The sequence below is a fragment of the Cibotium barometz genome, chromosome 50 (genome assembly GCF_041138505.1).
Source record: "Cibotium barometz isolate CiBa-2024 chromosome 50, ASM4113850v1, whole genome shotgun sequence".
Taxonomy (NCBI): domain Eukaryota; kingdom Viridiplantae; phylum Streptophyta; class Polypodiopsida; order Cyatheales; family Cibotiaceae; genus Cibotium; species Cibotium barometz.
This window is the reverse complement of record NC_141095.1, coordinates 12,354,152-12,375,835: the sequence shown is the minus strand read 5'-3', so window position 1 is coordinate 12,375,835 and position 21,684 is coordinate 12,354,152. Positions and strand designations below refer to the sequence as shown.

At 44.4% G+C, this 21,684-nt stretch overlaps 1 protein-coding gene and 1 pseudogene across 2 annotated transcripts in view; one reads left to right on the top strand and one right to left on the bottom strand.

Moving 5' to 3' along the window:
* Positions 1 to 189: 189 nt before the first annotated feature.
* LOC147609807 (uncharacterized) lies at positions 190 to 18,506 on the bottom strand (annotated as a pseudogene). Its single transcript, XR_015264176.1, has 9 exons — positions 18,036 to 18,506; positions 2,653 to 2,766; positions 2,418 to 2,487; positions 1,750 to 1,769; positions 1,544 to 1,596; positions 1,386 to 1,416; positions 1,201 to 1,282; positions 971 to 1,110; positions 190 to 869 (listed from the first exon to the last, which is right to left on the bottom strand). The product of XR_015264176.1 is annotated as an uncharacterized LOC147609807 (transcript).
* A 2,620-nt stretch (positions 18,507 to 21,126) lies between these two features.
* The window catches only part of LOC147609806 (uncharacterized), a 939-nt gene continuing 381 nt past the window's right edge, over positions 21,127 to 21,684 (top strand). Inside the window, exon 1 of the mRNA XM_086787065.1 lies at positions 21,127 to 21,684. This exon is cut by the window's right edge and continues 381 nt beyond it. Coding sequence (XP_086643191.1) covers positions 21,401 to 21,684 — 284 coding nt within the window. The 5' untranslated portion in view covers positions 21,127 to 21,400.

Sequence of the window (21,684 nt, the reverse complement as noted above, 5' to 3'; positions counted from 1 at the left end):
ATCTCACTTTTGAATTCAACATTGTACAGTGCTCTCTAAGAACAGATACAAGGACTCTCTAATAATGGCTCTGTTCTTGCCTCTTTTATCCCTTCATCAGTCGATCTGCATACCTCACTCTTCCAAAAAGTCAGCTGCATTTATAAATCAAAATATGACCAATAAATCTCTTGCAAGGTCATCTACTTAGTCACACAGATCTGCATTGGCAGCTCATTAGCAGCATCGCTGCTTGGAACATTCGGTGGGTGCAGTGTAGTGACGCCACGGAGGGCACAAGCACCCTGATGGCGGAGACCATCTGCTCTATCTGGACAGACGCCATCCCCATCTTTCAGGGGTACTTGAAGCGTTTGATAAGAGACTTGGAGAGCGTGCAGCAGTGCTGCACAACCTTCCTTCATATTTAAATCCCAGGAGGCCCAGTGTGCAACCCTCCACACCCCCCTCCCCCAAAATAAATAAATAAAACATTGAACATTCTACCCCTTCAGAGGAAGGTAATCCGCTCATGAGCAGGTGTTGTGTCGCTTCTACTATAGATAGATCTTTTTCTGGGTTAAAAAAAATTCTAGACCACAACAAGAACTGTTTCACCTATACATCAAAGGCCTTTACTTAACATCTTCAGTTGAACATTAGATCTTTGCAAACTGTCCCCCCAGTAAGAAAAGCTAATCCTTGGAAATATAGAGCAACCCAGGAGATGGTTGATGGAATCTGCCATCTCTCATGTGACCGTTGATTGAAATAATTGCATGGTTGCTTCAAGAAATCCTTGTGCTCACAATCAGCTTAGGGTACAAACCTGAAGAAAGAAGGTGCTTATGAAGAGCCTATGATTTTCACCACAATTGTCATCAAGGCTGCTGCAAACCACAACCCCACCATTGCATAATAAATGAACTTAAGTTCAAGGTTGACTCTTTTTATCCTTAAAAAAAGAGGTCACAGGGATCCAGGGTTTTACCTTGGTGCACACAAATACAAAGAGAGATTCAGCATCCTTCAAGACATAATTGTTGGCATAGGTACCATCGGAATTAAGCAAAATGGGCTCAGAATACGCTTTAGAACAGCCCTCTAGAGCCTTCTTTGAGCCCGGTTGAGCTGCCCAATTACAAGAGATTAGATTGGACTTCATCTGAGACGATCGGATCCCAAACACAATGTGCAGACAAAACCAAGCTTAGAACTTACGTATAATATAGAGACTAATGCTCCAGCCAAAAGCATCCACATTTAAAAGTGGCATTCTTGATTGAGGATCTCCAGAGGTGATCTGCATTTCAAACGCCAGCATACCCACCACCAGAGAAAACACAAATATCAGAAGAATCACGAGGCTCAATGACAAACAGTGCACGAAAAAAAGCAGGTCATACCAGCATGTAAACACCACCGGGCTTCAAAATCCTGAAACACACCAAAAACAAGCAGCAACCGCAAATAGGTGAAAAGGTGTATTGAGGACATTTTTACAGAAGAGGCTTGCCTGTTTTGGCAGGCCTACTACCTGACATATGATTGGAAAGAACAGTACCTACTTATCTCCGCTACCATCATCGCTACATTATATGGCCCGCCCACTACACACTGTCCAGGATAATCAGACAAGGATAATCAGATAAGACCATTTCCTTACTACCACATAACTAAAAGTCCTGGAAATTACATTTTGAAATCCTCACACGCATCCAGACTACCCTACGAATCTAGTGGATGTAACGAGCCACATTGCGTTCATACCATTATTGCGTCCAGAGTACCTGCAGACGAACAAGTAGAAAATCCAATTATTGAGGACCAAAATCTATTTGCGTTGTCCTGTCCACTAGTAGATAATTTTAAGCACATCTTGAATCATCAAAACTTTCAAACATACATAAAGTACACTAGTCTACTACATAACAATCTAAGCATGTACGCTAGTTTCACAAATCCCACACGCATCTGCTCCCCCAAAGAGCTTCTCCCCGCAAAAGAGAGAAAAACATTATATTAAAGCCTACAAAAGACCCAAAGGATCTACGAGACTAAAAAATGTAACAAATCAAGTGCCGTTATTGCCCAGAGAAGATCAAATGAGAAGTCTAGTACTTGAAGCTTGTCAAAGAGCTTCCTACCAGGATCATGTCAAAAGCTATCCGTAAGTCCACAAAAAAGTAGCATAATTTCTGAGAACAAGCATGTGCTTCTTCAATAGCAGACCCTCGAAGTGAAGATATGATCTTAATTGGAATAACTGTGCCTAAAATCAGCTTATCCTCTTGTCTACGCGTTTTTCCCCTCTGCAAAGTGCTAACCAAAGATTCAAGAACTGAGGCATATATCTTTGTAATAGTGTTCCTCACCATGATCAACCCACCACTAGTTTAACTAAAAAACATTTGGCAATTTTAACCAAAGTGATGTACCTTTGTCAACAACAGAGTCAAAACTGCAATCACCAAAGGAAGACAAAATCCAGAACATCCATGGTTAGATCTGTGAGCATTAATCAAGGGCACATGCTCCTCAAGCTTTGACAGGTTAGTATGTTCAAAAACATTATTGCATCCCTTTTTGTTTTGTGAATCTGCACCCTCATACCATAAACACTCCTTTGCACAGTATCAAACCCCAATATATCTAGTACAAGGAAGTGGATACATTTGAGTTCAGGCACATTGTGATACTTCTTCTGCATCGCCTCAATGACGACTGGTGAACTGTCAATATTAACAATATCACTGTATCCATCTTTCACCATATCTTCTGACATTACTGCAAGAAATCAACAAGACAAGTAGCAATTAGATGTGCCAGCTCAACTATTTCAATATTATTCATCATTCTGACCTCAGAGGCAAGAACATTCAATCTCTTTCCTTACAAGTAGCACTCCAACAATGTGAGCCATGAGAAGTTTAATATAGCTGTAAATTTTGCATACAAACAAAACTTTATGACTCTTCTAGAAAACAAATTTTTCATGCATCAAAATCAAGGACATATTGACTGAGATTATAATAAACAGATGTCCAGCTGGAGGTCACCATCAGCAAGGTCGTAGGCATATTCCAGAAACCAAGCAAGCTGTCCACAGATAATAGGTATGGGAGGCCAGATAGTATGTTGGGCATTGGACAGTGGTATTTGCTCCATTTTGAATGAGGATAGTGAGTCTGTCCTGTCGCCTCTCTTCTCTCTATTTAAAGGGAAAATCGCCTAACATTTGGTATCATAACTTAGGTCTCATAAATCCTTGCTTTCAGCCACCTATAGTTGCAAGTTGCTCCCTTTAGGTCTATTATGGCCGTGCTTTTTGGTGAAAAGTGATGCATATTTTTCTTCAAGTCTTTTGCTATAAAGCTCCAGATTTCAGCCAGAAGTTTAGCAAGCTGGTTCCAAAGTGCAAATAAATATTACCAAAAATGACAAGCTAACTGCCAAGCTCGACCGCAAAATGCATGGACACTCTTTAGTTGAGAACTATAAATCAAGATACCAAACACTCGTTTTTTCAAGACTCATCATGTCAACTTCCAAGTAGTGGGATGAGGCTTTTGCTTGCATTCCCAACTCCATCTAGGACTAATCACCAATGTGGTGGTTGGAGTTCACAGCTACCATGGAAATGACAAGTATTCAGTTGACAAGTGTTCAATGACAGGTGTTCAGCTGACAAGTGTTCAGCTGTGACAGGTGTCCAGCACCCACTTGCAGCCCTCTCCATCAGCTACCTACTTCTGCACTTTTACTAGGATCAACAGCGCATTCCAGCAACTTGCATGGTGGCGACATTAGATTGGCAATTTGCTTAAAATGCACAGTAATCACGCCTTCTTCATTGCCAAACGGTGCACCTCCTGTGGGATGAATACTTGTATAAACATGCAACTATGGGATTGCCAGAGAGACTTTTTAATGAATCAAAGTAATAAGTATCAATCTTTGGCGCTCATGTTCTGTACTGTCTCTTGAGTCGTCTTGTTGATTGTCTCTCATGTCAGTGTCTAGTCTTGAGCACATAATAAGCATAGTGTCTTGTCAGAGTTGTATGAGTGCGCAGTAGTGCGGGGTAGTGTAGCCGCACGTCTCCCTAATCAAGTAGCAACTCCTGAAGGCATACTACCATAGAGTGAACCCGTGACACATACTAGTATCACAAATCCCACTATGTTGGGCAACAAGGTTTGCTACATCAATACAAAGGTGCATGGACTTATCCTTTTTTTTCACAAGAATAGCTGGTGCACCAAAGGGACTCTTACTAGGTATGAATATGACCTTTGCCCAAGATCTCTATTTACTAACGTTGAATTTATTAGGATTCGGTAAATGAGACTCAATAAGGAGCATGAGTCGGAGGGGAATTGCCAAAAAGAAGATCAATTAGATGATCCACTAGTCGGCGAGGAGGTAAAACTCAGGTTAAATCTGCAGGAAATAAATCCAACTATGGAGCAAAAAAGGGTTGAGCCGAACATCCCACCTTAGAATCAAGGTCGTGTGCCATCCCTTCAGTGGAATATACCCTCAAAAGCATTGTAGAACAGCCAGCAGCCTTTGGAACCCACCGCGTTGCGTTAAGCGTGCACAAGGACGATGTAGAAGGTTGATCTCGAATGCTTTGGAGCTCTATCATCATTCCATTTTTTACAAATTCCAATGTGTGATTTCGGAAGCTTATAAGGAGGTCATACCGATATAGCCATTGTTGACCCAATATCTGGATAGGGACATTACCTCAAAGTCCAACTTATTACAATATTGTTGGATGTGACAAGAAAGTTGAGGGACCATGGTATTGCACTTGAATTGAGAACCATCTTTCAACTTAATCTCATAAGTTTGGGTTCTACGAGCGGTGCCTATTTTCAAACGTTAGACCATCATCGTGGCCACAAAGTTAAGGGAACATCCGGTGTCGACTAGAATAGTGATTGGGAGCCAAAAATTGTCTCAATAAGTGACAACACATACGTTGACACAGACAAAAAGATTGAGTCATATTGGTGAACGTCAAAGCGGAACGTGGTGTTAAGTCATTCGGCAAAAGCATATAGCTTATCATTTGGAGACAATGTAGAAATCTCCAGTACCAGGCTGGTAAACTATGAGATATAGCACGCCAATGATCCCGTTTGGGTCAAATGGCATAACCGAGATCATGCCTGAAAGTCCACATTGGCACGTATGAACTGCTCACATATCATAAGTTTGATTTTCTCCCACGTGCTGACGGTCTTCCCATAAGTCAACCATCGTTGCCACTGCGAGAAAGCATTGTCTTTCAACAAGGAAATGGCGAAGGTAATTTTCTTGGCATCGATGAGGTCCATGGATTCAAATTATAAGTAAGGCTTGTACAATCATGAGTCAAGGGTTCACTTACTACACCAGAACAGGAGTCAAGGAGTTTTTTTTGTTTCAGATGTTTATAAAGGACGATAAATAACTTTTAAGTCATGAGTCTCTATCTTGGAAAGCATGTTATCAATGTTCCAAGGTCTTCTAAAACTGGGCCTACATTGCTTTCATCTAGCTCTACATTGTTTGTTGCCATGGTGAGAGGAGCAGTTCCTCTTCAAGAATTCGCTCGTCAGCCATGGGATTAAGAAGGGACTGCTCTTGGGACTAAAGACGTTACTACTATGAGCAAGGACCTAGAGTTCGTAGCACAGCAAGACTGGTGGTTGGAGCTCCATGGTGGAGAAAGAAAGAAAAAAAAGTATTAAACGACTTCAAAAGACCCAATGGGTCTAAGTGATACAATAGTGTCCATGTAATCTCATCATGGTACAAAAGAAAGAAAGAAAGTTATATTAACATCTTCAAAAGACCCAAAGGGTATGAGACCAAAATGATGTGTACATAGTGTCCATGAAATCTCATCATGGATGAAATAAGAAAAAGCAACATTAAACTAAAACTGAGAATTGAAAGCTAAGATCTCAGACTCTTGAGATTCTACAAGATGAAAAATCTAGATCCTACTAAGCAAGGTATAGGGTACAATAAGTGATGGGATGCATGTTAGAATCTTGTGCATCTCAGTGTGTGGGGACCATGCCTATTTATTAGGATTTTATCCACTTTTCTCTTTATTTGAAGGTCGTGGAGCAGTCGGTATCTTGGAAAGCGTGTTATCAATGTTCCAAGGTCTTCTGAAACTGGACCTACATTGCTTTCATCTAGGTCTACATCGTTTGTTGCCATGGTGAGAGGAGCAGTTCCTCTTCAAGAATTCGCTCGTCAGCCATGGGATTAAGAAGGGACTGCTCTTGGGACTAAAGACGTTACTATGAGCAAGGACCTAGAGTTAGTAGCACAACAAGACTATGGTGGTTGGAGCTCCATGGTGGAGAAAGAAAGAAAAAAAGTATTAAACATCTTCAAAAGACCCAGTGGGTCTAAGTGATACAACAATGTCCATGTAATCTCATCATGGTACAAAACAAAGAAAGAAAGTTTCATTAACATCTTCAAAAGACCCAAACGGTCTATGAGACCAAAATGATGTGTACATAGTGTCCCCATGAAATCTCATCATGGATGAAATAAGAAAAAGCAAAATTAAACTAAAACTGAGAATTGAAAGCTAAGATCTCACACTCTTGAGATTCTACAAGATGAAAAATCTAGATCCTACTAAGCAAGGTATAGGGTACAATAAGTGATGGGATCCGTGTCAGAATCTTGTGCATCTCAATGTGTGGGGACCATGCCTATTTATTAGGATTTTATCCACTTTTCTCTTTATTTGAAGGTCGTGGAGCAGTCGGCCAACTCCTTGCTTCCATATATAAAGGGCCTCCTCATAATCACTTGTATCACCCAATCCTAGCATCTGTAACACTCTCTGCTATCTATTGCCATTGTAAAAACCTCATGCTATAATAAAGGTGATCTTGTCATCAAGTGCTCTCTCTCCTTTGCTCCCACTCTCTCCTTTGTTTTTCTTCCGCATTGTGCAACTTTATCATGGTATCAATCGCTTCAATGCTAGCATCCACATCTCGTTCCCTCATCTGAAGTTGGCGTTTTTTGCTAGAAGAGGAAGCCTACGTTTCCTTGCATCTGCAGTAGCAAGAGGCTGCTTTTTTGCTTCTTCATAGGCGGCTACGTCTTCTTCATCTACTCGTGGCTGCGTTTTTCTGCTGTGTCTCCATCCTCGTGGCTGCGTTTTTCTGCTGTGTTTCAATCCAAGTGGCTGCATATTCAGAGCTGTAGCTGCGTTTTCACCCTGGGTGCTGCGTTTTGGTGGGGGGCTGCATTTTTTCTCCTTTCGCCATCTTCTTCATCGGCGTTTTTTTTTTCGCCGTTGCTGGTGGTGTGGGCTGCGTTTTCAGCCTTGGTCAGCAGTCGGTGGTCTTCTTTGAGTGTGGAGCACCCCTAACTAGTGGCATTAACAACCTGTCTCTTTTTTGGCGGTTCTACCTACTTCGTGGGTGTGTCTAGCAAGATTTGTGGGCTTGTTTGAGTCCCACTCTACCTCAATTCTCAGAGAGGGCTACTCGGTCCTTTCCTTCCGTGGTGTTGAAGTTTGTTGGGGAAGTTTTGGAGATTGGTGGCTTGCTTGCAGAGGTTTGCTATTGCTATGGATATGGTTCCCCCTTGTACCGTGTACAAACAAGGAGGACAAGTTGGACGGAACCAACTATGCCCATTGGAAGCTCAATATGCGGATCTTGTTCATTCATAAGGGTTGGTGGGAAATTGTTCAGGGCAGTGAGAAGAAGTCCGAGCATCCTAAAACTCGGGGCATTGGACCCAAGTTCAGAAGGATGAATTCCATGCGGAATTACAAGACTAAGAGGATCATGATTCGAAAGCCAAGGTAATCCATGACCAGTTATTGGCAATGGGTCCTGCCTTGTCCTCTCCTCACTTGGTTACACTTATCCTTGTTGGATTATATATCATCTCCAGAGGGTCTACGTCACCTTTTCATGCTTGTACTGGTCATTTTATGACACCCTGCATTGGCATATTTAGCAGATATACCTAGATGAATCTAGGAACATGCCCAAATTCACCTTATAAGAAAGTGCAATTTATAACCTAATGGTAGTCATCCATAAGACAATAAATCATCAACTCCATCATGCATAGTATGGACTAGATACTACGACATCCCCACTAACGTCTTCAATGCCCAATAGTGGGTGTAGAACTTGGTATCAATATATACCACACACACCCCACGCGCACACACACATAAGAGCATACATTCATACTGTCACCAGCCTGGACATTTCCCAGTATGAAAGGAGTCTGGTGGACTCCACGATGTCTAAATATTTGGAAAGTACAAGCTTTGGGAATGGGGGATTATCCTAGAATACAAAGGACCACACTCCTAAAATTTAGGAGAGTTGCTATTTTTGGCCCGACTCCGATGGAAATTCTGTTCGCGTCATTACATCTGGAATTGAGCAGATACCAAGAGTTGGCAAAGTGCCTATGACAGAATGTCTACCAATTGGGATATTTTTAGAGGTAAAGATTATGGAAGGACCCATCTCTTAGATTGGGACATGTGGCAAGAAAGTAACCCAAAGTGAGACAAGAGGCCTGACACTTGTTAGAAAATGAATCAAAGTGAGACAAGTGGCCTGACACTTGTTAGAAAATGAATCAAAGTGAGACAAGTGGCCTCACACTTGTCACTTCAGCTATTGTGCGGCTCTCCACTTGTCATTGTAGCCTTCTCTTGCCATTTTAGCTCATGGGAGACCCAAATCTATAAATTGGAACCCTCTCTCTTCATTAATGGAGGCTCTCTTGCTGCACACTAGCCTCTACCACCATTACAGGCTGCCCTAATGATCGCTACTCTCTTTCTCTCTCTTTTGAAGGCTGCCCATGAAGAATACCGGCTGTTGGGGACTGTTTTGGAGGCTTCCATCGCGAAGAAATACTGAAGGCAAGGGTATTTAATCATTTTTCTAGTCCTTGTACTTGTTGTACTTGCTGTACCACCCAATGTACCGACTGTACTAGCTTCTGTTGTCATGGCCCTGTGAAAATGGAACAGTACAAGTGTGGGCATGGTGGTTGCAGAGTCAGAATATTTTATGATTCACATGGGGAGTGCCCGGACAGAGTTTAAGATGTGTGGACATCCCTAGGTGTGAAGGGGGGAACTAGAAACAAATGTTTATTAAAGTTTGCCCCTAGGCCTTAGTGGCCCTAGGGAACTTATTAAAGTTTGGGGCCCTAGGGATTATTTTGGGGAAGAGGGCCACTTTTGGAGTGTTTCTCTCTCTTCTCTCTCTCTCTCTTCCCTTTTGGGAGTCGTGGAGCAAAAGGGACACACAAGCGTGGAAAAGCAGGAGGAAGCTCTAGGCGGCTGCTGAAGACTGGTTTAGCTGCTGTTTTTCTGTGAACTGTGTGTTGAAGAAGGCTGTACAACAGCCGTACAGTACTGTACGACTGCAGGTATTGCTGTGGACAGAGAAGCGCAGGGCTGTGGGACTGATACAGGCGCCTGCAACTGCTGAATACAGGCTGTACAGTGCTGTACGACTGCAAGTACAGCTCTGTACTTTCTGCAGGTACACTGTACGGCCAGTTCTAGGGCAAGTACAGGTGCTGGACAGTACTGTAGCAGACGGCGCAGGCAACCAGTAGCAAAATCCAACAGGCGGCTACTTCTGATTCTCTGCAGAAAGACCGTACCGTCAAGTACAAGCAAGTACAGTCAAGTACAATCAAGTACAGGGCTGTTTTTCAGATCTGTACTTTCAAGGACAGCATAAGAGTGAACATCAGGAGGAGGGTACAGGCAAGTACAAGCACATGTGTGAAGCAGGGTTGTGGATACAAGTGCCTGCAAGTACAGATTGGTGCTGTTGCTTCCTCCAGTGCTGTTTCACGAGCTGAATTTGGTAAGCTCCGTTTCTGTTCATCTATCTCTCTTTCTACTGCTTGATGTCTGTTGCAGATATGAGTTATCTGGCCCCTTGTGAGAGGAGGGGTATGGCAGATTGACAAGGGTTGAGACAGAGTTTGGACAGCATATGTATGTATGAGCTGAGATGATGTATCATGCACTTGAGTTATGCCAGATGTATGCCCATGGCTGGTCTGCTTAGTGGTCTGGCACAGTGTGTTATTGTGGAACACAGATCTGTGTGCATAGATCCTCTGTGCTGAGAAGGATTTGTGGGCCGTCAGATTGGACATACAGGTGTAAACTCTTGGCTGATCTTTGTGTTGTACTCAGCCATTCATATTATTATAATTGAATAAAGAAATACCGCAAGGTGCGCCAAGCTTTGGGGCCAACAGGTGTCGCTGTGTTTTCAGATTTGGGCACTCTAGCTCCAATCTGCTTTGTTTTCACATCTAGACTACAAGTGGACGGGTGACTGCTAGTCTACCGCACTCTGGTTTTCTATCAGAGGCCGGTTTCAAGGTTCCGTCCCCGGGACCAATCATCAACTTTCTGAAGAGGGGCATATGTCATTCAATTGTCCCAAGAGAAAGTCCCAAAAGGACCCTGACAATAAAGGAGAGCCCAAGCCAAAGAAACCAAAGCCTTCTGCGGGCTTAGTTCCTGATCTTGTGGGGGAGCAGCTAGGTGGTGAAGCTACAGAGTTGTGCAGGGCATGGGGCAAAGTGAGAGATCAGAATGCTTTGATCTTCTTTGACACAGGTGCTAGAGCCAACTTCATTTCACCAGATTTAGCTGGCCGATTGGGGATTCGCGCAGAGTAGATGGTACGATTACATGAGGCAAATATGGCTTGTCCAGGGTATGCAGAACCCGTTACTCCTATTATTGGGAAGCTTCGGCTTCATTTGCAGGGTTATGTGGACAGCGAAGAGTTCTTCATCATGCCTTTGGATGGCTGTGATGTTTTGTTGGGGATGCCATGGTGCCACAGGGTACATGCGGTGGTGGATACTTACAATAGGACAATCACTCTGACTCATAGAGGGAAAGAGCATGTATTGGATGTAAAACTCAAAGGGGAATCTGTTCCTATTGTATCCGCTTCGGCGATTTCATCTGTAATGAAAAAGCATCTTTCCGCGTACTTGATTTATGTAAAGGATGCACAGGATGATGAGTCTAAGTCTAATTTGTCTATGTTAGATAAGGACAGGACTGATTTCTTAAGTGGGTTTCAAGACTGTTTTTCCGAGTCATTGCCAGGAGAATTACCTCCTAAGAGGCCAGAAGATCATGCCATAGATCTGATTCCTGGTAGTACTCCACCGAATAGACCAACGTACTGTGTTAGTGCAGCCCAACAGGAAGAGATTATGAGTCAGGTGCAGGAGCTATTGAATAAGGGGTTGATACAGCCTAGCTCATCACCCTTTTGCTCACCTGTGCTCTTAGTGCAGAAGAAGGATGGTTCTTGGCGCATGTGTATTGATTACAGGGCGCTGAACAAGAATACCATCAAGAATCGATTCCCCATACCGAGGATCGATGACATCTTGGACCGCTTACAGGGCTCTACAGTTTTTAGTCGTATTGACTTGAAAAGCGGGTATCATCAGATACGCATAAGACCCGAGGGTGTGCATAAGACAACATTCCGAACCACGTTTGGGTTGTATGAGTTCTTGGTTATGCCCTTTGGTTTAACGAATGCGCCTGCCACATTTAACAGAATGATGGACAGGATTTTCAGGCCTCATAGAGAGTTTGTAGGCACATTCTTTGATGATATGATTGTGCATTCACGAACTGAGGAAGAGCATAGAAGGCATTTGGCCATTGTGTTTGCAGAACTCAGAAACCATAGGTTGGTGGTTAATGGCAAGAAGAGTGAGTTCTTTTTGCAGGAGATACATTTCTTGGGGCATATTGTGTCTGGTCATGGAGTCCGTATGGATCCGGCAAAGGTGGAAGCAATACTTAATTGGCCAGCTTTGAGGACCGTGCATGATGTACGCAACTTTCTAGGATTGTGTTCCTATTACAGGCGTTACATACGGCACTTTGCTGAAATTGCTTCGCCTCTTCATGCTTTGACGAAGAAAGCAACTCCGTTTAGATGGGCTGATCGGGAAATTACAGCATTCAAAAAGCTCAAAGAAAAGCTTACTTCGGACCCAGTATTGGTGTTACCGGACCTCCGAAAGGCTTTTGTTGTCCGGTGTGATGCATGTGGAAGTAGCATTGGTGCAGTTCTCATGCAAGAGGGACATGTGATAGCCTATGAGAGTAGAGTTTTGCAAGATGCTGAGAAGCATTTACAGGTGTATGAGAAAGAGATGTTGGCTGTAATTCACGCTCTTTCTACATGGAAACACTACTTGCTTGGGGCTGATTTCACTGTGCAGACAGATCATCAGACCTTGCGATATTTCCTCACGCAGACTAAGCTTTCAGAGAAGCATATGCGTTGGGCAAACTTTTTGTCAATGTTTCACTTCCAGATTGTGCATGTGGAAGGCAAAAAGAATGTAGTGGCAGATGCTTTGTCACGCAAGCCACAGGTCTCTGCAGTTTCACTTGCTTATCATCATGAGCTTGATGAAATGAAAGAGCAGTATGCCCATGATGAGGATTTTGAAAGGTTGTATGATCAGATGTCTGAGGGTCAGCGGCATGAGCACTATACTCTCAGAGATGGGTTTTTATTGATGCATGGCAGACTGTGTATTACCATGCCATTGCGACTCAAGGTTATGATTGAAAGTCATGCTCCACCGTATGCAGGTCATAGAGGTATTGACGCCACGGTCAAAGCAGTGGAGACTTTCTTTTATTGGCCAACCTTGAGAAGAGATGTTGATGCCTTTGTGAGGCAATGCATCGTATGTCAGAAGGTAAAGTTTGACCGTCAGAAGACACCAGGGTTGTTACAGCCTTTACCTATTCCAGATAGACCTTGGGAGAGCATTGCCATGGATTTTGTATTTGATCTTCCACGGACACAAACGGGAAATGATGGCATTTGGACTATCATATGCAGGTTCAGTAAGCAGGCACATTTCATTCCCGTGCGGAAGACAATTAAAGTGGATCATATGGTGAAGTTGTTCATGGCGAACATCTTCAAGTATCATGGCTTGCCTACGTCTATCATTAGTGACCGTGATCCACGGATGACGAGTTTGTTTTGGAGAGGGTTGTTTGACAACATGGGTACAACTCTCAAGTTTTCATCGTCATTTCATCCACAGACAGATGGTCAGTCAGAAGAGGCTAACTCTACAGTGTTGGATCTTCTCAAGTGTTATGTGTCAGAGCACAAGCAACAATGGGAAAAGTATCTTCCTTTGGTGGAGTTTGCATATAACAACACTGTACATAGCTCGACAGGCAAGGCGCCTTTTGAGATTGTAGAAGGAGGGAAGAAGGTTCCACCCATTTTGCATACAAAGGATAAGATCTTTGAGGCTGATCAGTATGTGGAGAGCTTGGATGAAGCTTATCGGAAAGTTAAGTTGGCCCCCCAGAAAACTCAGCTGAAGCAAAAGAAAGCCGCAGACCGTCACAGACGTGATTTACAGTTTGCATTGGGTGATTGGGTTCTTTTGCGTTTTGAAAAGGCTAGGCTCAAGAAGATGAAGGGTAAAGAGCGCTTATTCCCTAAGTTGAGCATGCGATATTATGGGCCTTTTCAGGTTTTGGAAAAGATTGGTGAGGTAACCTATCGTTTGAAGTTACCAGATCACTGGAGGATTCATAATGCTTTTCACGTGAGTCTTCTTAGACCTTTCCGTGGGGATGTGCCTGAGGATGTATCAGATGAGGTTCAGCCGGAAGTTGAGGAACTTGATGAGGTTCTGATTCCAGAGCAGATACTGGCACATAAAGAAAGGAAGGTACGAGGTAAAGTTTCCCGTCGCTATCTTGTGAAGTTCAAGAACTATTCACCGATGGATGCGAAGTGGATGGAGGAAGGTGACTTAACAGATTCACCTCAGGTTTTGCAGCTTTATCTCGATGCCTTTGAGTTAGAGCCGACTCTTATTGTGGCTCATTCAGGTTCAACAGAGCATGGGTCTGGAGCATTACCTGATGCTCAAGAGGGGGGTAGCACCTCCACTCCCTTGATACAGACAGGCTCAGATGACATCTAGAGGTCGCTTGGTGCAGATTTTATCTCATCCGAAGGTACTGAGGCTGACAGTACATCTGTTTATGGGACTTCTATGATATATGTGTACTAGTCACATGAGATTTTTGTGGATATGTATGGTTCACAGTGGTATACAACTTGGACTATTACTATGCCATTGGTTTGCAGTGAATGTTGATACATGTGTATGGCTTAGAGAGATTGGGACGCTGATATTGCCATATTGTATATTTCACTTTGGATATTTTGATGCATCACCAGAATGCAATCGAGGACGCTTGCCATTTTTCAAGAGGGGGGTATGTCATGGCCCTGTGAAAATGGAACAGTACAAGTGTGGGCATGGTGGTTGCAGAGTCAGAATATTTTATGATTCACATGGGGAGTGCCCGGACAGAGTTTAAGATGTGTGGACATCCCTAGGTGTGAAGGGGGGAACTAGAAACAAATGTTTATTAAAGTTTGCCCCTAGGCCTTAGTGGCCCTAGGGAACTTATTAAAGTTTGGGGCCCTAGGGATTATTTTGGGGAAGAGGGCCACTTTTGGAGTGTTTCTCTCTCCTCTCTCTCTCTCTCTCTTCCCTTTTGGGAGTCGTGGAGCAAAAGGGACACACAAGCGTGGAAAAGCAGGAGGAAGCTCTAGGCGGCTGCTGAAGACTGGTTTAGCTGCTGTTTTTCTGTGAACTGTGTTGAAGAAGGCTGTACAACAGCCGTACAGTACTGTACGACTGCAGGTATTGCTGTGGACAGAGAAGCGCAGGGCTGTGGGACTGATACAGGCGCCTGCAACTGCTGAATACAGGCTGTACAGTGCTGTACGACTGCAAGTACAGCTCTGTACTTTCTGCAGGTACACTGTACGGCCAGTTCTAGGGCAAGTACAGGTGCTGGACAGTACTGTAGCAGACGGCGCAGGCAACCAGTAGCAAAATCCAGCAGGCGGCTACTTCTGATTCTCTGCAGAAAGACCGTACCGTCAAGTACAGGCAAGTACAGTCAAGTACAATCAAGTACAGGGCTGTTTTTCGGATCTGTACTTTCAAGGACAGCATAAGAGTGAACATCAGGAGGAGGGTACAGGCAAGTACAAGCACGTGTGAAGCAGGGTTGTGGATACAAGTGCCTGCAAGTACAGATTGGTGCTGTTGCTTCCTCCAGTGCTGTTTCACGAGCTGAATTTGGTAAGCTCCGTTTCTGTTCATCTATCTCTCTTTCTACTGCTTGATGTCTGTTGCAGATATGAGTTATCTGGCCCCTTGTGAGAGGAGGGGTATGGCAGATTGACAAGGGTTGAGACAGAGTTTGGACAGCATATGTATGTATGAGCTGAGATGATGTATCATGCACTTGAGTTATGCCAGATGTATGCCCATGGCTGGTCTGCTTAGTGGTCTTGGCTGATCAGAGGGAGGCACAGTGTGTTATTGTGGAACACAGATCTGTGTGCATAGATCCTCTGTGCTGAGAAGGATTTGTGGGCCGTCAGATTGGACATACAGGTGTAAACTCTTGGCTGATCTTTGTGTTGTACTCAGCCATTCATATTATTATAATTGAATAAAGAAATACCGCAAGGCGCGCCAAGCTTTGGGGCCAACAGGTGTCGCTGTGTTTTCAGATTTGGGCACTCTAGCTCCAATCTGCTTTGTTTTCACATCTAGACTACAAGTGGACGGGTGACTGCTAGTCTACCGCACTCTGGTTTTCTATCAGAGGCCGGTTTCATCTGTACTTGCTATACCACCCATTGTACTTGCTGTACTAGTCACTGTACATGATGTACCAGCATTTATACTTGTTGTACTTGCTGTACCAACCACCGTACCGATTGTACCAACCACCGTACCGGCTGTATCAGCCATTGTACCTATTGTACCGGCTGAATGGAGAGTTGTACTTGCTATACCAGCTCTATTGCATGAAGACCCGTGCTTTTTGGGGAAGAATCAATGTCCACACGAAGGTATATGGATTATATTGTTGGCTCGGCATTTCTACAGCCCATGTTCCGGCTTGGTTGCCTCGTGTTGGGCTGTGTTATGGCATTTGTATATGGATAATCCGGAGTCCCCCGGGCAATTAGGAGAGTTGCTATTTTTGGCCCGACTCCGATGGAAATTATGTTCGCGTCATTACATCTGGAATTGAGCAGATACCAAGAGTTGGCAAAGTGCCTATGACAGAATGTCTACCAATTGGGATATTTTTAGAGATAAAGTTTATGGAAGGACCCATCTCTTAGATTGGGACATGTGGCAAGAAAGTGGACCAAAGTGAGACAAGTGGCCTGACACTCGTTAGAAACTGGATTAAAGTGAGACAAGTGGCCTCACACTTGTCACTTCAGCTATTGTGTGGCTCTCCACTTGTCATTGTAGCCTTCTCTTGCCATTTTAGCTCATGGGAGGCCCAAATCTATAAATTGGAGCCCTCTCTCTTCATTAATAGAGGCTCTGTTGCTGCACACTAGCCTCTACCACCATTACAGGCTGCCTTAATGATGGCTACTCTCTTTCTCTCTCTCTTGAAGGCTGCCCATGAAGAATATCGGCTATTGGGGACTATTTTGGAGGCTTCCATCGCGAAGAAATACTGAAGACAAGGGTATTTAATCATTTTTTATGATTTCTAGCCATTGTACTTGCTGTACCACCCATTGTACCGACTGTACCAGCTTCTATACTTACTGTACCACCCATTGTACCGACTGTACCAGCTTTTGTACTTGCTGTACCAACCACTGTACCTACTGTTCTAGTCACTGTACATGCTGTACCAGCATTCATACTTATTGTACCTGCTGTACCAACCACCGTACTAGCTGTACTTGCTGTACCAACCATTGTACCTGCTGTACCGACTGAATGGAGAGTTGTACTTGCTATACCAGCTCTATTGCATGAAGACCCGTGGTTTTTGGGGAAGAATCAGTACCCACACGGAGGTATATGGATTATGTTGTTGGCTCGGCATTTCTACAGCCTATGTTCCGGCTTGGTTGCCTCGTGTTGGGTTGTGTTATGGCATTTGTATATGGATAATCCGGCATCTCTCGTGGGGAGAGTAAGGCCCTCAAAGCTTGTACATGATATTATTCTCCTTGGGTAATAAAGTGTAACTTTGACATGGTATCAGAGCTTAGTCTGTGTGGTCCTGGGCGGTCCTAACCTCTGTTTGATCAAGGTGCTTGAATTGAAGGAGGGTGTTGGAGGTGGCAGTTCTCGTAGCTACTCTCAGGTTATCGCATGACTAGAAGTTGTGGTGGATTATCCCATATGCAAGAGCATGGGAAGTCGAAGAGCCACATTTTAGGGTGTGGTTGCACCTTGTCATAGATATCTCCTTCGGCCGGGTTTTTGGGGGGAGCAACGGTTGGGAGATGGGAGCCCAGCCGTCGACGTTGCTCAGTGCCCTAGGGTGGTGTGCGTGCTATTGTTGCGTGACTTTGACATCTTGGCCTATGAGCTTTGTAGAGTGGTACCATGCATGGTATGGGATGTGCATGATGGTGATCTCGGTGCGAGATGGTCTAAAAAATCAAAGACCTCATGCTATGGCAGTGCACATGTTTTTTTCTCACAAGCTCGAGGGTGGGTCTAAATAGCAAGACTACGATTGAAAGGTGATTCTGCATACCGCTTTCCTTGTAACCTAGGTCCTGTGTAAGTGCTCTGAATGCAGGATGATCACAACCTCAAAACTGATCTAAGAATCATTGAAACAGTTCCGTCCCGCTTCTCCATCCATCCATTGATAGACAGAGAAGTGGGTCAGGGCATTGTTCTCTACCTAATATAAGCAAAAGGCCTGCTTCTGAATTATTTCCAAATAAAGGCTATATGCACATTAGACCCAGAGATAAACCAACGGAGTAAAACATTTGGTGACAACCCTAATTAAGGCTTGGAAGAAAACAAACCAAGACATGGCCAAAAATAAAATCCTAAACAACTCTATGAATCCTAACCTTTAGCCGTGTGTGTGGTGTGCTGACCTGCATTGCCGCAACCGGCCATGAGCACGCGGGACGATGTTGGGATGTATTTCCTGACGAGGGGAGCAAGGTCAGCGTAGCTCTGATACCACTCCAAAGGCTCGAATTCCTTCGCATACGTTTTGTCCCAGAATGAGGGCTCACCGTAGTCGTAGTACTGGCCATCATCTGTGGCTTTAGCTCCCTTCGAGAGACGCTGTTTCACCTGCTTTTGAAAGCAGCATGGAACCTTCGTTCTGCTAAAATGAGGGGCAAGTGCAGCAGAAGAAGACGACGATGTGTGGAGAAAGGTTAGGGTTTTCCGCAGCAGATGATGATGGTGGTGGTGGTGGTGGTGGTGATGAAGGAGAAGGGTAGATGCACACTCCCCTGCACGCAAACAACGAAAGAGCGTTTGCATCATCTTCTTTCACCAAAACCTGAAGTTTTTGCTCGTACATACATACGTATGTGCGTATGTATGTTACATCTATGTATTTGTATGTGTGTGCAGTGTGTATTGTGTGTGTTTGTATAAGGGCGGGTTCAGATACGGCGGCAGCCAAGCTGCCGCCAACCTGCGCTGCAATCGCAGAGTGCCCCATGGCACCTTTCATTCACAGTGGGCGGTGGAAATCCACCCCCCCTTGCCACGTGATGGAAGAAGGGGGTTGATGTTGTGCCGACCCCCCCCCCTCGCCCAAAACGTATTCCACCCTCCACGTGCAGGAGGAGCCCACGAAATTCCCAACGTCCATTTTTCCCAACGTTCATTTTTCAACGTTCATTTTCCAACGTACAAACCCCGCCTCCCCCCCAACACCCTTCAATTTCCTATAAATTAAAGGGTTTAGGGTTAGATTTTGTACCCTCTAGAATTTCTAGAGAACATAATAAGCTTCACAAGTTCCATTCTCCAAGGTGCTTTTACATGCACTTCAATCATGCTTTCTTTTTATCCACCCATTTACCTTTCTTTTAATGTTTTTGTGGTACACTTGCCATGCCTTTGACATTGTGTGCTTTTGTTTTTCTTTTAGGGGTGTGCGAAAAGGGCGGGAGGCAACGTGAAGCGAGCGCATAAGGTGACCCCTCACAAACCGCATTTCCATTATCATGACTTATCTATGTGTTTTTAATTTATGTGGTGCTAATATTCTCTTCGTGTTTGATGTAGGTACTATGGATTCCAACACGAGCCATGAATTTGATTCATCGCAACAACGAGGCGACGATGATCCTATTTTCTCCCAAACTTCTCTCCCGCACTCTAATTTCTATTCATTTCCCCATCCTCCTTTTCATGTGCCACCTCATGGCTTCCAAGCCATGCTCAATTCTCCTTCCTTTTCTCCAAACTCTCCCTTCATGTTTCGCCCCCCCTTTTCATGTGCCACCTCATGGCTTCCAAGCCATGCTCAATTCTCCTTCCTTTTCTCCAAACTCTCCCTTCATGTTTCGCCCCCCCCATTCACCTATGGTAGCGTAACCTCCTAATCGATCATCCCCCCTAGGTATCCCAAACATGGGTTCCATTCCCAATTCCCCAGTAAGCCAACCATCACCCAACTCGCTCAATAACCCCCCTTTATCTTCTCAACCAAAGCGAGTTCGTGGCATGAGGAAGGAGCCTAGCGATGAGGAGATTGTGTCAGAGACCCAACCTGCGCCAAAGAAACCCAGGAACTCCAAAAAGAAGGTGGTGGTGGACTTGGGGGAAGATGACGACAACGACAATAAGAAAAGCAAGTAGCAAGACTTTTGGGTTGACCAACTCATTCATGTCAGGGGGGGCATGTGTGAGGAGTTCAACAATCCTGGGAAACAAGGGGTCAACTTGTGGGCAAAGGTGGCCACAAAGTTAGTCGGCATTTACCCTGATTTCAATAAGGATAGTGAAAGTTGTCGCAAGAAGTGGCAAGCGGTGCTAGCAAAATATAGAGTGGACAAAGCTCACAACTCGGTATCTGGCAATGACAGGAGGCACACATGTAAATGGTTCGATGTGGTGGATGAGTATTACCACGATAGAGCCACGGTCACTCCTCTTAGCCACGCTTCTTCATCAACAATGGATGATGCTACTTTCCCCGGCGGTGACAAGGATGAAGTAACTATAGCACTAGATGACGAGAAGCCACAAGCAGTCCTCAAGTCGTCGAGTGACTCCCAAGTATGAGGAATCTTTGGCCACAATGGCCGATACTGGGAAACATCTATTGGACCATCTCAAGGAGACCTCTAGCCAAAATGTTGCCTTGGAGAGGGAGCGACTGAAGATATTGGCAGGATTGCATGCCACAATGAGTGAATTCCTTAAGGAAGGAAGGGGGGGCAACAAGTAGCCTTGGCGGAGGAAATTCTTGTTATTATTCTTGTATGAGTTTATAAAGTTTGGGATCTCGACGTTGCTTTGTTCCTATGCGTTGTATGGATTTATGAATGTTTCTAAGCTCCTAAGAAGCCATATAAGCTGAGAATTTAATATGTATCAACTTGTTTTGGATTTGCAGGTGACAATGGGCATGTCCAAAGACATTGCACTCTATTGTGCGTGGTTGTGTTCTATAGCGATCTATGAATTGCTTAAAGAACCAAGCATGCACAATGATGAGTGCATAGTGCAGACTTGGTTGCATGTTACCGAATGCATGGCACGATCTGTGAGGTTGAGGAAGATTGCAAACCGTAGGAGGGGTCATGAACACAGACAAGCGTGGGCATATCCACGGCCTCAAGGCTTTGTAAAATGCTATCTCCTAAGTGCTTATAGTGCTACCATGTTCAAGCGGCGTCTTAGGGTTAGCAAAGAAACCTTTCATTACCTTTGTGGGAGTCTAGCACCATTCATGCAAAAGAAAACCACAAACTTCCGTGTGCCTATGTCTATTCAAGATAGGGTAGCCATTGCTCTAAGCAGACTTGCTACAGGAGATGGACTACTGGGCCTTGGTGACACCTATGGTTGCGCTAAGAGCACATGTTGTGAAATAATCCTTGCATTTTCCAAGGCAATTGTGAAATCGGGTCTCCGGAATATGTACATAAGATGGCCTTCAAGATCTCGGCTTGCAACTTTAGCACGAGAGTTTAAGGCACTTAGGGGAATTCCCTACGTCGTTGGTGCGATAGATGGTTCTCACATCCCCATCATTGCACCCCGTGACAACCATGTTGACTACTTCAATCGGAAAGGGTTCCACTCTATTTTGCTACAACTAACAGTAGCCGCCAATTGCTCAGTATGGAATTATGATGTCGGTTGGGCCGGATCAGCGCATGACTCCTTGAACTTCTCCAGAAGTGATATAGGGCAAGCATGTGCAAGGGGCGAGCTGGGTAACTATTGTTTGGTTGGCGACTGTGCTTACCCCGCACGGCCATACATGTTAGTGCCTTTCAAAGGATGCAAGGAAGGGTTGACACGTCTAAAGTACCATTGGAATTTCATTCAATCGAGCACAAGGATGCCAGTTGAGAGAGCGTTTGGTATGCTTAAGGCAAGGTTTCGCATCTTGCTAAAAAGATGTGACATGAATCTACGTCATGTCCCAGATCTTGTTGCGGCTTGTCTTGTGCTACACAACATTTGTATCCAACATGGAGAGTCTTTTGATATGGAGTGGGTACGTGAGGCGGAAGCAGAATTGTCAGCATGCTCTGGACGTGT